This window comes from Vicia villosa, unplaced genomic scaffold, assembly GCF_029867415.1.
Source record: "Vicia villosa cultivar HV-30 ecotype Madison, WI unplaced genomic scaffold, Vvil1.0 ctg.000030F_1_1, whole genome shotgun sequence".
In the NCBI taxonomy this organism is placed as follows: domain Eukaryota; kingdom Viridiplantae; phylum Streptophyta; class Magnoliopsida; order Fabales; family Fabaceae; genus Vicia; species Vicia villosa.
Genome location: NW_026704964.1, coordinates 315238 through 330883, shown reverse-complemented (window position 1 = coordinate 330883; position 15646 = coordinate 315238). Strand labels below are relative to the sequence as shown.

The 15646-nt window shown below is 29.6% G+C and overlaps 1 protein-coding gene across 1 annotated transcript; it reads left to right on the top strand.

Moving 5' to 3' along the window:
* The first annotated feature begins 232 nt into the window (after positions 1 to 232).
* LOC131622410 (homeobox-leucine zipper protein HDG11-like) lies at positions 233 to 5261 on the top strand. The gene is made up of 10 exons (XM_058893443.1): positions 233 to 354; positions 851 to 968; positions 2301 to 2492; positions 2596 to 3081; positions 3288 to 3389; positions 3487 to 3693; positions 3795 to 3975; positions 4071 to 4339; positions 4599 to 4688; positions 4772 to 5261. Exons 1-10 carry the CDS (start codon positions 233 to 235, stop codon positions 5153 to 5155), a joined length of 2151 nt encoding a protein of 716 aa, XP_058749426.1. The 3' UTR covers positions 5156 to 5261.
* Positions 5262 to 15646: the final 10385 nt, after the last annotated feature.

Here is a 15646-nt window from a genome sequence, read left to right as displayed (position 1 = left end):
TTCCATTTATTATTAATTAAAAATCTAAAGCAAAATTTTATGTTGAGCAAGTAATAAAATTATTGTTCTTTTATTATTATTATTATACCATTTTTTCTTTGTCCTTTTTTTTAATGTCACACACAACTAATTAGTGTATATAAACACCTTAAAATTAACAAATCATTTGCATAAAATAGTGATAAAGGAAAATTTTCGACAATATTTGGCGAGTGTTTATCGAATTAGAGAAATGAATTCATCACTAGCAGGTGCGGGAGCGGGATCCGGTGACGATGAAATTGATAACTCATCAAATGATAGAAGAGCTTCCTACAAACGCCTTACTACAACTCAATCAACTATACTTGAAAAGTAAGATTATTTACTCTTCTAAACCATAGTTTCAATTCTTTTATTTTTATAACTTAGTTCAACTTTTTATAAGAATTGATTTCCCTTTTGAGATGAAGCTACAATACTGGTAATCGTATAATAGGGTATAGAACTAGTAATTTTATCTTGTAATGAACAATATTTAGTTATGAATGTCAATTCACATCACTAAAGGGGATCTCGTGAAAATAGTCTCATTAAAGACCGATTGACAAAGATTTTTTTATAACAAAATCGATATTAAAAATAAAATCTAGTTAAAATTAGTTTAAAATCTTGAATTATCATGCGGATGACAGCTGAACAGAGATATTTAAATCTAATTTAAATATTTTTGAAACGAATTTAAATTTAATAGTTAGTTGATTATTTTGACTCAATGGTCAAGATTATTTTATATTAAATTTATTTATTTACATAAACAAGTTATATAATTTATCTTTCAATTAATTGGGAATTTTTATTTTGGATGTAGTTTCATGAAGGAATGCCACCATCCAGACGATGCTCAAAGACGTCAATTGGCTGAAGAGGTTGGGCTTGAGCCCAAACAAATCAAGTTTTGGTTTCAGAATAAGAGAACTCTGATGAAGGTGATTCCTTTTAACTATAATTTACATTTTTGTAATTAAAATTACCAAAATATTTTTATATATATATTTTCTATTACTTAGTGTTATTCAAATTTGTTTTGAAAAATATAATTAAAGTTTTGATTGGAGTTTTGATGGTCAAAATAAAAAATAAATAATGTTTCAATCTAATCTTTGTTTTTGAAAATGTTTTAATTTAGTGTTTGATGAGATAGTAGAATATGATAAAAAAAATTTTAAATCTTATTCTATCTTGTTTTTCTAGTTAAATTTTTTATGTTGAATATGAGATGAATTCAAAAATCAAGGGGATATGATAAGACAGTTCAATTGATATTTACTTTTTAGGCTAAATAAGTGTGAGTTATTGGTTTGGGATTCAATCTGTGAAAGTAATTTTTTTTGGATTTTTTCATAATATAAATAAGTTAATGATACTTATAAATTAATAATTTTTAAAAAAGTTATTGATTTATTATTAAAAAAATTAAAATGAAATTTATTAAAAATTAAATAAAGTAATCAATATTAATTTTAAAGATAAATAATTTATTAGAATTAGAGTATTTAAAAACAATTTACATTAGTTTTATTTATAAAAAATAAATACAATTTATTTCAATAATACACAGTTTGATAGCGATCATATTGTACATAATATCATAGATAGTATAATTCATAGATGTTGGCAAAAGAAAAAATATAGGGATTACACTGCCCAATTGATGATGTAACAGTGTAGTCTAGGTTTTGTTTAGGATTCTTGTACTTTCTTGCTTTTGAATTAATCTACATATTTTATTGATTCAAAAAAATAGTAGTTTTATCATATATTTTAAATTACTTATTTTAAATTACTTTTTTTTTATTTTTTGTTAACTTATTAATATTTAAATTTAATATAAAAATCATATGTAGTCATTTCACATACATAATTTCAAATTTTAATTATTGTATACATTTTATTATGCGTAAGTCAAACACATAATAAAATAAATATTTATCATATCATTATTCTTTCATATTCTCATTAAACCTATTCTTTCATGTTATCATGCACCCTAAATTAATAGTGAGTTTATATTAATATATTGATTTACATATTAGAAAAATCAAAGCTATTGTTTATTTTCAAATTTTATTTTATATGTTTTTTTCACACATTTTAAGAGCGTATAAGATAGACAGTTACATATTATTTAAAATTTGTTATAGTTCAATCAAGATTAAATATGATAAAAAAAAGTAGCTAATTTACACAGAATCTCTAAATGTTAAAGTCGGCCTCGATTCTACTCGGTGCTAATAATTTGTGTATTTTTTTGTTTAAAGAATCAACATGAGAGGGAAAATAACTCTTCTCTTCGTCTGGAGAATGAAAGGATTCATAATGAAAACCTCTTAATCAAAGAGGCACTGAAAGCCACAATTTGTTCAACTTGTGGAGGTCCTCCATTTCCTCAAGAAGAGCATGAACATTTCATGCGCAGCATGGAACAGGAAAATGCTCAGCTCAAACAAGAGGTTACTCAAATCATTTCTTTTACTCTTTTTGTTTATTTTTGTGTGCATATGTATAATATATATAGCTATAACATGTTGCTTTTGTATTGAATTTCTCTTTCAGTGTGACAAAGTGTCAAACCTCATTGCAAACTACATGGAGAAAAAGATATCTCTACCTGAGTTTGAGCAAGCTCTTGCTACTGTGAAATCATTCTCAAGAGATAGAGACCTTGAACTTTCACCAAACCAAACGGTCTATGAAACCCTAAGGCATGTTCATGTTCATGTTCACGGTAACCTATCCATGAGAGAAGCTATGTTAGTGAACATCTCTGAGCAAAGCCATGATGAACAAAAGAGAATGATGTCTCGAATTGCAACCATTGCAATGGAAGAGTTAGCTAGGCTTGTGAGAGTTAACGAGCCTTTTTGGGTTTACACTACAAATGCTCCAGATGGGAGATTCACTCTTGATCGTGAGAGTTACGAGCAAGTTTTTCCTAAGGACAATCACTTTCAAGGTGCAAATGTGTGTGAAGAATCTTCAAAATTTTCTGGAGTTGTGAAACTTGGTGGCTTGCAGCTGGTTGACATGTTTCTAGACCCGGTAAGCATGCAACTATGAATCAGATCCTCTACTGTAATATGGTGTTGCTGTAGTATCAGTAGCACCATACTGAGCAGTTAAAGAGGATCGAATTTTAGTAAGAATATAAATTGATTTAAAAAAATGAAATTTTTTAATTTTATTAGTCCTTTTATTAGTGATAGAGTTAGAAATTGGTTTAACATTTATATCTCTCTAATTTTCAGGTCAAATGGAAAAACTTGTTCCCAACAATTGTTACCAAAGCTGAAACTGTGAAAGAGTTTGAACCTGGTTCAACAGAAAATCGAGATGGTGCTTTGCTTTTGGTATAATCATTTCTCTTGCAAATTTCGATTTATGTTAGGTTTCTTAGCTATAATTTTTCTTGCAACTTTTTAAATGTTTATTTTTCATGTCATCTAGATGCATGAACAAATGCACATTTTATCTCCTCTTGTGCGCCCTCGCGAATTCAACATCCTTCGTTACTGCAAACAAGTTGATGCTGGCGTATGGATGATTACTGATGTATCGATTGATTCATCTCGACCGAATACTATTCCTCTCTGTCAATCCTGGAAGTATCCATCCGGATGCATAATCCGCGAATTGCCTCATGGTGCCTGTCTGGTTAGTAGTTACATACTACCTCTAATATCTCCATTATACTTTTTTTTACGCTATCGCGTTGATATTCGATAAATAAAATGTTATGACATGTTTTATTTTAGGTTACTTGGGTTGAACATGTGGAAGTGGAAGATAAGATTCATACACACCTTGTGTATAGACATCTTATCCGTAGCTTTAATCTATATGGAGCTGAAAGCTGGATTAAGGAGCTTCAAAGAATGTGTGAAAGATCTATCAGCTTTTATGCTGAAACTACACCTAATCAAGAAACTGCAGGAGGTTAGTTACACTTTTCTTCTCAATATTCATCTTTTTCGATTTTATGATGTTATATTCAATAAGTTAATTAGTACTATTTGGTAATAATTTTTCAGTGATCACATCAATTGAAGGGAGGCAAAGTGTGATGAAGTTTGCTCATAGAATGGTTAAGATGCTATGTGAAAGTTTAACAATGTCAGGTCAATTGGAATTTCAACATGTAACTCTTGATAGCGTTGGCGGAGTTAGGGTTTCTATTCGCAAAAACAACAATTATGGCCAACCAAAGGGCACGGTTGCTGTCGCTGCTACCACCATTTGGCTCCCTCTTCCTGCTCAAAAGATCTTCGAGTTCCTCAGAGATCCTACAAAAAGATCTAAGGTACATTATCTAGATTTACCGTCTTTTTTTTCCAGTCAAATAGTCTAATGGCTAGAATTTTATACATGTGGAGCATCGCGTGCTCAAGCATACATCATACTGATCAAATATCTCTGTCGTCAACATATAATAAGCTATACTTACGAGACGCTCAACACTATATTATAATTAAGATTCAAAACATTTTGGTCTTTGAATATTTTTTTTATAAACTGAGTATCATCTGTGCGCAACTGTAATTACTTGTTTTTTCTTATAGTGGGATGTCCTTTCGTCTGCAAATCCAATGGTTGAGATTGCACACATCTCCAATGGACCCTATCCTGGCAACAGCATTTCAATTATTCAGGTACTTATAATTTCTTTACAAATTCATTTTTAAATATCAAATACTTTTATTAATTTTTTTCGTTTTTTTTTCATGTGAACTAGCCATCTATCCCTCGCGAAGACCAACCGGTGATCCTCCAAGAAAGTTTCACATCTACTGTGGGATCCTACATTATATTCGCTCCCACAGATAGATCATCTATGAATATAGCCATTCGAGGTGAAGAGTCAAAGGGGCTAGAAATTCTTCCAACAGGATTTGTTATTTGCTCAAAAGCTAAACCGAATGCAACTTTCGAAACATCTGGCAATATTGGAAGTGGTGCTGGTGGAGGTGGTGAGGCTGGATCATTGTTGACTTTGGCTTATCAAATTCTTATCTCTACTTCAACTGGAATTGGCACACAGCAACATATGGAATCTATGGCTTCTATCAACTCCCTTCTGTCCGGTACTGTTCGAAACATTAAGGATGCTCTCATGTGAGATTTGAGTAACAATTTGGAGTAGTTTTGTTTTGTTGTTTTTTTGTTGAAGAAAACTATGTTATTGTTTTTTATGGACCAGTTGTTGTTGTTGTTGTATGGTGATTAAGTTTGTTTGAGATTGAATCTTAATCATACATTACTTTTGTGGTACTTTTCTATGAATGATGAATAAAAATGATACTTGTGCTGGTAATTGTTTCTCTGTGATCATTGATCTATTTTTGTTTCGGTTGTAAGTTAGAGCTGTTAGCTCTTATGATGGGATTAGTTTATATTATTTTCAGCTGATATTTTTAAAAAGTTTCAATGCTAAGCTTGTGTAATATTTATTTGATATTTTTAATAGCATTTCGTCAAATATCAAATATCAAATATTAATTTGATTGTTATTAAGTCATTTGGTAATATGTGTAATTGTCGCCTATTTTAAAAATATTATGGGGATACAATTTTTTAACAGTGATATGTATGATTTACAAGTCATTTGGTGATGAATCCTTGCGTAAAATGGATCAAGGAGGAGAAGCCAACACGAAATTATTTCATAGATGTATGCTAAATAAAAGAAAATTTAATGAGATTAATTGCTTTGAGTCAAATGGTATAAAATTGATAAAAGTGAAAGAGATAAATGATGAAACTATGAATCACTTTTTAAGGTTGTATAAAGAACAAAAGTTGAACATGTCGATTCTGCAGAATTTGAAATGCAAACACATTATCGATGAAGACAATGAGAGACTTAACGCAAAATTTAATGTAGAGGAGATCAAAAAACAATTTGGGAATGTGAGAGCTCAAAAAGCCCCGCTCCCGGCGGCATAAACTTTGGGTTCATCAAGGAATTTTGGGATGTAATCAAAGAAGATGTTATTAGATTCAAGAAGGAATTCCATTTAAATGGCATAAAGGTTAGATTATCACACCGTGCTTTTATAACGTTAATTCCAAAGACAGAGAACCCAACGAAGTTGAATGAATTCAGGCCGATTTCATTAATTGGATGCATGTATAAAATATTATAAAAAATGTTGGCTAATAGATTGAAGCGGGTGGTAAAAAAGGTTATCTCAAAATCGCAATCGGAATTCTTAGAAGGTTGCCAAATAACTGATGGAATACTTATAACAAATGAAATTGTGGATGACGCTAAAAGGAGAAAAAGAGATGCATTGTTGTTTAAAGTAGACTTCGAAAAGGTGTATGATTCGGTGGATTGGAAATATTTGGATTTTATGATGGAAAAAATAGGATTTAACGATAAATGGAGAGGGTGGATTTCAGAATGCAATCAGAGCATCACCATGTCAGTATTAGTCAACGACAATCCCACAAAAGAATTTGGAGTGGGAAAAGGCTTGAGCAAGGCGATTACTTGCTCCTTTCCTTTTTTATAGCAGCAGAAAGATTCAATTTATGGATCTCAAAAGGCGTGCATTTGAATCATTTTGAGGGATATGATGTAAGGAGCAGAAACGTAAGTGTCTCTCATCTCTAATACGCGGATGATATTCTGGTTGTGGGAAAGAAGTGCTGGAAAAATGTGAGAAGCATCAAGGAAATTTTGCAATTGTTCGAAATGCCATCTGTGTTGAAGGTAAATTCAACAAAAGTCTCTTAGTTGGGGTCAATATTTCATAGTATTGGTTGAAGAAGCGAAACAGACACTAAATTATAGAGTTGGAAATCTATCATTCAAATATCTGGATATCCCTATTGGAGGCAATCATAGAAGAAAGGAATTTCAGAAACATGTGGTTGATACAGTGTAACGTATCGTGCTTATCAAGTTTTCCATGTATGTTTTACCAGTTTATTTCCTATCTTTCTTAAAAGCTTTGTAAGGTATAATTTCTAATCATGAATTTATCTTTAAAAGGTTTTTGTGGGACAGGGAATGGAGAGTAAGAAAATCAATTGGGTTCAGTGGGATAACTTGTGCAGTGAGAGAGAGGAGGGAGGATTAGGATTAAAGAATTTAAGGGCTTTCAATATTTCTCTTTTAGGGAAGTGGATCTGGAGAATGTACACTAAGAATCATAGTTTTCGGGTTAAAGTCCTATCAACTAAATTTGGTGAATTAAACACAAGAATGAATAAAGAGGAGAGGTTCAGTTCAAATTGGTGGAAGGACATAAAAGGTGTGGTGAGTGGGGTGTGGGACTTTAAACTCCACTAGTTTTCTGAAAATTTGTGCAGGAAAATAGGAAATGGCGCCATCACACAATTCTGGGGAGACCCTTGGTTGGAGGGATAAATCTTGAAGAGTAGATATGCTAGACTGTTTGACTTGGTCTTGAATAAGGAAGTTGTCTTTAGGGAGTAATTCAGAGTAGAGAAGAGGAAAATTGGAACATCTTGTGGAAAAGAAGGCTTAATGAAGAGGAAAATAAGTTGGAAAACAAAATAAAAGAAAAGGCTTATAGAATAGTTTTGAGGGTAAACTCGTAAGACGAGTGGTTTTGGTGCAAAAAATCTTTCTCGATAAAGGAAGCTTATGCGTTAATTGTAAAGAATAGGGATAGAAAATGGATGAGCAAATATGCAACTGCTTGGAGTAAGTTAATCCCACTTAAAGTATCAGCATTAATTTGGAGATTGTGGCAACACAAAATTCTTGCCAAGAGAGGGATAATGAATGAAACACATATTTCGTGTCCATTTAGATTTGATGAAGAAGAATCTATTTATCATTTATTTTTTGATTGCCTAAAAGCAATGACGGTTTGGATCGTGATTCTTAAATGGTTGAATGTGTCTGTTGTTTTACATAATTAGGATTTGGAAAATTTCATGCAATTTGGTGGTTTATTTGATGGCGGTAGGGTGAAAGGAGAAAGATTGAGAACTATTTTGTTTGCTTGCATTTGGAACTTGTGGAAAGATCAAAACGGAAAGGTGTTCAAAAATAAGGACTTTAATGTAGAAAAATTGTTAGAGTGTACTCAACTGTTAGTCTTGGAATTGGATGAAATGTATAGTGAAGGGTTTGATTACTCCCTTAACCAGTGGTTATCAAATGCAATTTCAAGCTTATAGTGATTACGATTTTGCGAGTTTAGGTCGTGCAGGCGCAGGAAAAGGAGTTAGTCTTGGTTGTTTGTCCTGCTAGAAAATTGTGACCGAGAATGTAGTAGTGGTGGAAAAGTTGGATTGACTAGGAGATGGTTTATGGCGGTGCAGGGATGTGGAGTTGTGTTTCCTCATAGCATTAGGTGTTTTCCTGTTGGTTTGTGGCGGTGCATGGCTGTATTTTTGTGTGTGGCCGGCTGTGGTTTTCTGCCACTATGTGATTGTAATTTGAAGAAGAATTTGTTGCAGGTTGTTTAATGGGCTTGGGGTTGGGAGATTTAACGATTTGGTCATGGTATGGTGTTGGTTGTACTAGGGGGCTGGTTAATGCTCTAGGAATTCTTGTATTAATTGGTTGCTTTTGTTATGGCTGTGTGGAATTGTTCTTGTTCTAGTGTAATTTCTCTCAGCATATTTTATGCTCTTCTATTAATTAAATTTTGTTTTGGCTTTTAAAAGATGAGAAAAGGGGTGATGCACTGACAGTGTAAAATACTTTTACACTGTCAACCAATCACCACCCATGTATCTAATTAAACCATTTTTTTATTTTAAAAAAATTTAATGACATGGCACATTTATGATTTCCTATTGGATGACAGTGTAAAATTATTTTACACTGTCACTGCACTACCTTTTAACTCTTAAAAGAAATAATTTCCATGTGTTTCCTAAATGGTGGTTATGAATGAGAATAAATCACGTCAATTATTAAGGGGTCGAGAGCCAAGTCTACACAATTTTAAAGAGACTAAACTTCTTTTAAAAAGAAAAGATCTACGATCTTCACATCCATCTTATATAGGTTAAAATTTTATAATGAGTAAAAAAATATTATGATTATCAAAATCGAGTATTTACGAAAAATCAAATAGAACTTCTCTTTATGAACAATTATTTCTGACACATAATACCCTAATTCTCAAGAGTGTTGAGTTTAATTTTCATAAATCAATCTCTCAAATTGGTTGAGAGGAAGAACAATAATCTCATCATGAGAAAACAAATGTGTTATTTTAAAAGCAATTATATTATAACTAATTTTTTTTCTCACTAAATTTTGTTATTTATATATCTCCCCCAAACTCAAATTCATCATCGGGCTTTAAAGATTCTATCTAATAATATAAAAAATTCAAATATTTCATTAATTATAAATTGTAATATAGCTGAATTGACTATAATAATATTTAAATTAAGGGTAATGCTATCATGTGTCATAAGGGCACGTGTTAAGAGGTAAATGTAGAATTTTTTTTATAGAAATTATGCATTGTTTTCATTAAAAATTGATAAATAATATGTTTATTATATTTTTCAATATAAATTTTCTATATTTAGGTTTCTTAACATGTGTCATTGGGGCACATGTTAGCTTTATCTTTAAATTAAAATGCAAATTGAATATTTTGATTGAAAGAGTTAATTGCAAATGGTACTCTCTTGATAATAAGTTCAGTCAAATAATTGGTATCTTTAGATATCCTCATTGTCTAGTGAAAAAATTCGTAATATTAATAACATATTTGCTTCATTCTTATTTTTAAGCAAATTTTAACTTTTTATATTCATTAAATAAAGGATATATCTAGACTTTATATCTTCCAAATACAATATTTATTCAATTAATCTAAAAAGTCAAAATTTGTTTATAAATAAAAATAGAGAGAGAATTAATTATTGTAAATGTATAATTATTCAGTCAAACGGTATTTATCTTTTGTCTGATCATAACAATTTGTATGAACAATTTCTATATTATATTATATTATATCTTATACAAATTTAATTAAATGAAATCTTCACAATAGAGATTATTTTTTCAACATGTTCTTCCAACTAACTTAATCAAAATTATTAAATAATATAATACATTAAATGAAAAATGTCTTAAATTTACGAGACGATAACTATAAAAGAAAATGGGTGATATACTGACAATGTAAAAGAAGTTTTACACTGTCATTCAATCATGACCATGTATTCCACCAAATCATACTATTACTTTTAAATTATTGAGATGACATGATTATTATATTTTTATTGGATGACAGTCTAAAATTCCTTTACACTGTCGGTGCATCTCCTTTAAACCTAACTACAAATGTAGGGTAAATCTACAAATTTATCACAATTTTTAATTATGATCATGCCGTAATAAACTTATAATTAAATAAAAGATAATATGAAATATTTTTTAAAAGCATGAAATATTATTAAATAAAGCTTAAATAATAATAATATAATAAACTATTATAATCATACTATATACATATATTCAATTTTAAGTCAAATAAAAATATATTTAATATACCTAAACAATATGTTATCATTCATAATTCATATATATATATATATATATATATATATATATATATATATATATATATATATATATATATATATATATATATATATATATATATATATATATATATATATATATATATATATATATATATATATATATATATATATATATATATATATATATATATATATATATATATATATATATATATATATATATATATATATATATATATATATATATATATATATATATATATATATATATATATATATATAATGACTCTTAAATTAAAAACAAAAAAAGAAAAATTGTAATAAATTATTTTCAAGAAAGTAATTGTCTTAATTGACAAAAAAAAATTAATAAATAAATAATTAAAAAAATTGATGGGTTAAGTTTTATGTTGTCCCTTTTTTCCTTGTTTATTCAATAATTTCTCTTTATTAATAAAACATTTTCAAAAATAAATAAATAAATAAATAAATCAAATATATATTTATTTCCATAATATATTTATTTTGAAATTTTAGAAATAGTGAATTTATATATATATATATATATATATATATATATATATATATATATATATATATATATATATATATATATATATATATATATATATATATATATATATATATATATATATATATGAAAAGATCAAATTACACATGGAGAGTTACACTAGCCCATTAACATCGTATCTGATAAATATTTTTAAAATAAAAATTGAAAAGATATTATCAAAATACTTGAAAATTAACGTCAAAAAAGTACTTTTATATAATGTTAATTTTGACATGATTTGACAACATATGAAACAATTATAGATTAATCATAAAATTTATAAGTGTGATCTATATGATAATATATATTTTAATTTAATAGTTGATTTAAAAAAATATTTATCTAATGTGATATTATTGAGTAAGTGTAACTATTCAAATATAATTTATGGTCTGTTTATTTGTCTTGATTCTCAAGATAAAAGAATAGCTAATTGGATATCATAGCGGTAATTAAAATTTTATTAAAATATTATTACCATGTATATTTGAATAAGACAAGAAATCATACTCTTAAGAATGAAATAGAGAAAAATGACCTCCATTGTCGCCATTCACCCTCGTAATGAGATAATGTTAATTAGGAACATTAATCTGAAATAAGCTCTTTGAATGAAGAAAAATAGTAGTAGGAAATGCTAATAATTTAAATGAGAATTTGGTGATTGAGAAAGAAATGGTTGATGATAAAAGGGAGAAACTTGATCTTGATCTTGTGTTATAGAAAATAGTGGTAATAATTCGGTGAGAGATCCTTGTAAAAGTTTGTATTTGGAGAAGAAGAATAGTCTTTTGAGTGATGAAGACAATCCTCTTGGACCATATAAGGAAGAATTTATTTTTGTAAAAAAATAAGTTGGGGAAGGCATAAACTTACATAACTTAGAATAGAAATTAACACTGAGCCATGTCAAATAAAATAACACCACTAAATGAAAGCCATACATTAGAATATTAGAAGACTGTGAAACCTTGATACTAGGGTGATTATTAAAAATCTTAGTGATAAACAAAATCCTTATTTGCTTTTAATTGTTAAACAAATGATTTCTTATGTTCATTTCTCTACAAAATGTCTTAAATAAATCAAACTTAAGAAATTCACATTAAATTTTAGACACAATCATGATTCAAACCTATGGGATTTTTGTACAACAAACATGAAACCTTTGTATTGAGTTTGTCTAAACAACATGTAACTTTTTCTATAAAAGTGGGTCAAACTAAATTCTTCATTGCAACAGTATATGCAAGTAACTTCCATGTGATTCGAAGGTAGTTATGAAATGAACTTACCCAATATTTGAACATATAAACCACATAAGCATATGAGGAAGTCTCTACTTCCAAGTACAAACCCAATCAACCAATTCTAATGGGTAAACAAGTCATCTTCCATTAAAGGTTTCCAAAGAAAAGACTTCTAATAACCACGATGTCGTCAACTACCCTTCATAACTATTTATCAAACCAAATACTTGCTTCCTTTATATGATTAGGTAGACATGTTCTCAAGCCAAAAACTAGTTTAGAGACACCCATGCAGAATCAAAGTAGAAGAAGCTCACTTTGAGGATCCCTTAGTTATGGTAGAAGATGCATTAACTCGACAACCATGGTAGCTTTCTTCATGAAAACCCCCTGGATAAAGCCATCATCTCGACTAACAACCCATCCAAGCAACTTCATCCCCAATATCATCCTCCCAATGTCTTAAGGGAATAAATCCCCATGTATTTTACTACCATTATGCAAAGGCCAAAAGATATCAGTCTTACGAATATTCAATTTGATACCTAATCTTGGATCCATCTTGTGAATAATGTTAAGGGCTTTAGCCATATCCTCTGAATCTCTTGTGATGGTCCATTCATCAAGATACCAAACATGAATAAGAAGATTACATCTGTCTCTATTTTGATGAATGAGTGGGTGTAACGTAAGAGCAAAAAGGAGTGACTCTAACAGGTCACTTTGTTGCACTCTAATGGTTGACATGATATATCAACAAATATAAGAGTTTTAGAGAACAAGGTGGTCTACATGGAGGAAGGTTGTCTATACAGATGTTTAGCCTCCAAAACTTTCATCGTATGCCCATTAAATGGGACCACCCCGAATGATCCCAACACTTGCACAATCACTGTGAAGTGGCCATCTAAAACCTTGTGAAGGCATTGGTTGATATTAGAGCTCATCTTTTTTATCTTTCTCCTCAATATGAACTCCCTCATGATCCAAATTATGTTTCTCAAAGCTTTCTAACACACTATCAACTAACTTGAGAAGATCATTTACATATTTCCAAGTAGCTAAGTATTCTAAAATACTATGTTATTGTAATGAATTCCTATTTCCTAGCATGTAATCTCGCCTATTCAGAGGCTTGACTACTTGTAAAGTGCAATGAGGAAGAAATAAAAATGGAACCTAGTCGCTTACATATGAGATTTTATCAAACACCTTGTAAAGATCATATTTCAATACTTGAAAGAAACCACGATGACACCCAATAGGTATACTCTTCATGGTGAAGATATATATATATATATATATATATATATATATATATATATATATATATATTATGAAGACTCTTTCTAACAGTTGTGCATTCTAAACATGTTCATTTTCTACATTAAGGTTATCGAAGTAAGTTGTAGATAGTTTTTAATATTCACAATATGATTTCCAACTTTCCATGTCCCATGAGTAACACAGAACAGACCATCAGGATGATGACATGCCTAACTCATAGCATGAATTCTAAAATACACCTTTGTAGCGGGGAAAATTAAGACTAAAGCCAACTCATTATTTTAGTGAAAGTCGCCGTCGCGCTTTATTATTTCCAAAGGAAAAGGGAAAAGAGCGAAATAAAACCCAAAGAAGTTTTTAAGACAAAAACTAATAAAAACAAAGTAGGGATCTTAGGTACGGTTATGCAAGGGGAATATATTAGCACCCCTCACATCTGTGGTGCTCCACATGAACCTTTTTGTAAATATGTGTTGAAAAAAAATGTGCAAAAGATCAGAGTTTTGTTTGGTTTTAAAATTATGTTCGGCAAGACGTTACATCTTGTGCCTACATACCTTCTGAGTACAATGGAGAATTCAGAGCAAATTTAGTTCCACTTAAAAGGGAAAGAAAATGTTTTAAAATAGGATAGACATTTTGTCATCATAAGAGAGAAACTCATCCAATCATTATTGAACATGAGAATAAATGGATTCTTTGCATCACAAATTAGAGAAGGGCTCCAACTTGGATTAAATCAACAAGTATGCCACTAACTCTTTCAAGTGAAAAAGAATCAATCATATAAATCAATATTAATATATTAGGGGATTACATCTCTACCATAATGATATTTCATGTATAAACCTTAGAAACAAGTTTTTTTTAAAGAAAGCCACAAAGGGCTAAAGATTTGAAAAAAAGTTTTATCAAAAAGTTTTAAAGAGTTTGCAAACATAAGAAGAATTCGAAAGAGATGGAGAAGTTTTGAAAACTTAAGAAGATGGGAGGAGATGAATTGACTACCCTAAAGCATAAAGTAAAAGCTAATGACAAGAACAATCTAACTAATTAAGAAGCCAACACTTGACATAAAGTCAACATAAGCATTCTCTTCCTTTAGATTTAACTCAACCTACATAGCAAACAAATAACTTGAACCAAATAAACCAAAGCTCCAAGATAGTAATCCTATTTAAGAATAGCTTCACAAATCTTGGTTTTGTCCCATATGTACTTGCATTAACATAGCATACAAAGCCTTTTCATAACAAACATGGTACATGCACACAGATAAAATTCACAATGCCTTAGAGTAAACTCCAAGGACTTTTCGTCCGATGTAAAAAGTATTTCCTGCACTAATGTCATACAAGCATAGAAATAATACAACACAAGACCCAAAGGTCTCAAGGTAACAAGGCTCCTAATGCTAAGTCCAAGAGGTCCAAAATTCTAAAATGCCAAGGGATAGTAACCATAGTCCAAGAGAGAGTCTTAAGTTTTTTATTGTTCAAGTTAATTATTAATGTTTTAAGAGCAAAATAAGAGTCCAAATAGATAAAGAAAAAAAATACATAAGCATAAACGTATGTCCAAATGGACAAAGAAAAAATAAGCATAAAAAACATGATAATAGATGATGAATGGTAAAATAAAAGCATAAAATAAAATAGAAAATAAGATAAAGCAAAATCGTAAAAGAAGCATAAAAGTAAAGTTAGAAGTTAGTATTTTGCTATGGTTGTGTTGTTTTGCTCTAGTATATGATCATATTAAATAAATATTAAGAATAAAAAGAGGATTATATTCCATAATAAGTGGCGGAAAATAATTGTTTCCCCATATTAATCATATGGATTATTTAATTATATGGATTAAATTACACAACCGTATTAATTCAAATTTGTTGATTCTCATTCATAAATCTCCCGGAGCGGATAGAGTAGAGGAGTTTCGTCTTATAGCCTTAGCCAATTTTCAGTTTAAAATTATTACAAAGATATTGACAAATCGA

Bases quoted from the DNA above. Each gene is read 5' to 3' on its own strand.
- LOC131622410 (XM_058893443.1), top strand. From the start codon at position 233: ATGAATTCATCACTAGCAGGTGCGGGAGCGGGATCCGGTGACGATGAA. The intron at 2,493-2,595 runs GTTACTCAAATC...TTTCTCTTTCAG, and splicing joins ATGCTCAGCTCAAACAAGAG to TGTGACAAAGTGTCAAACCT. The intron at 3,976-4,070 runs GTTAGTTACACT...ATAATTTTTCAG, and splicing joins TAATCAAGAAACTGCAGGAG to TGATCACATCAATTGAAGGG.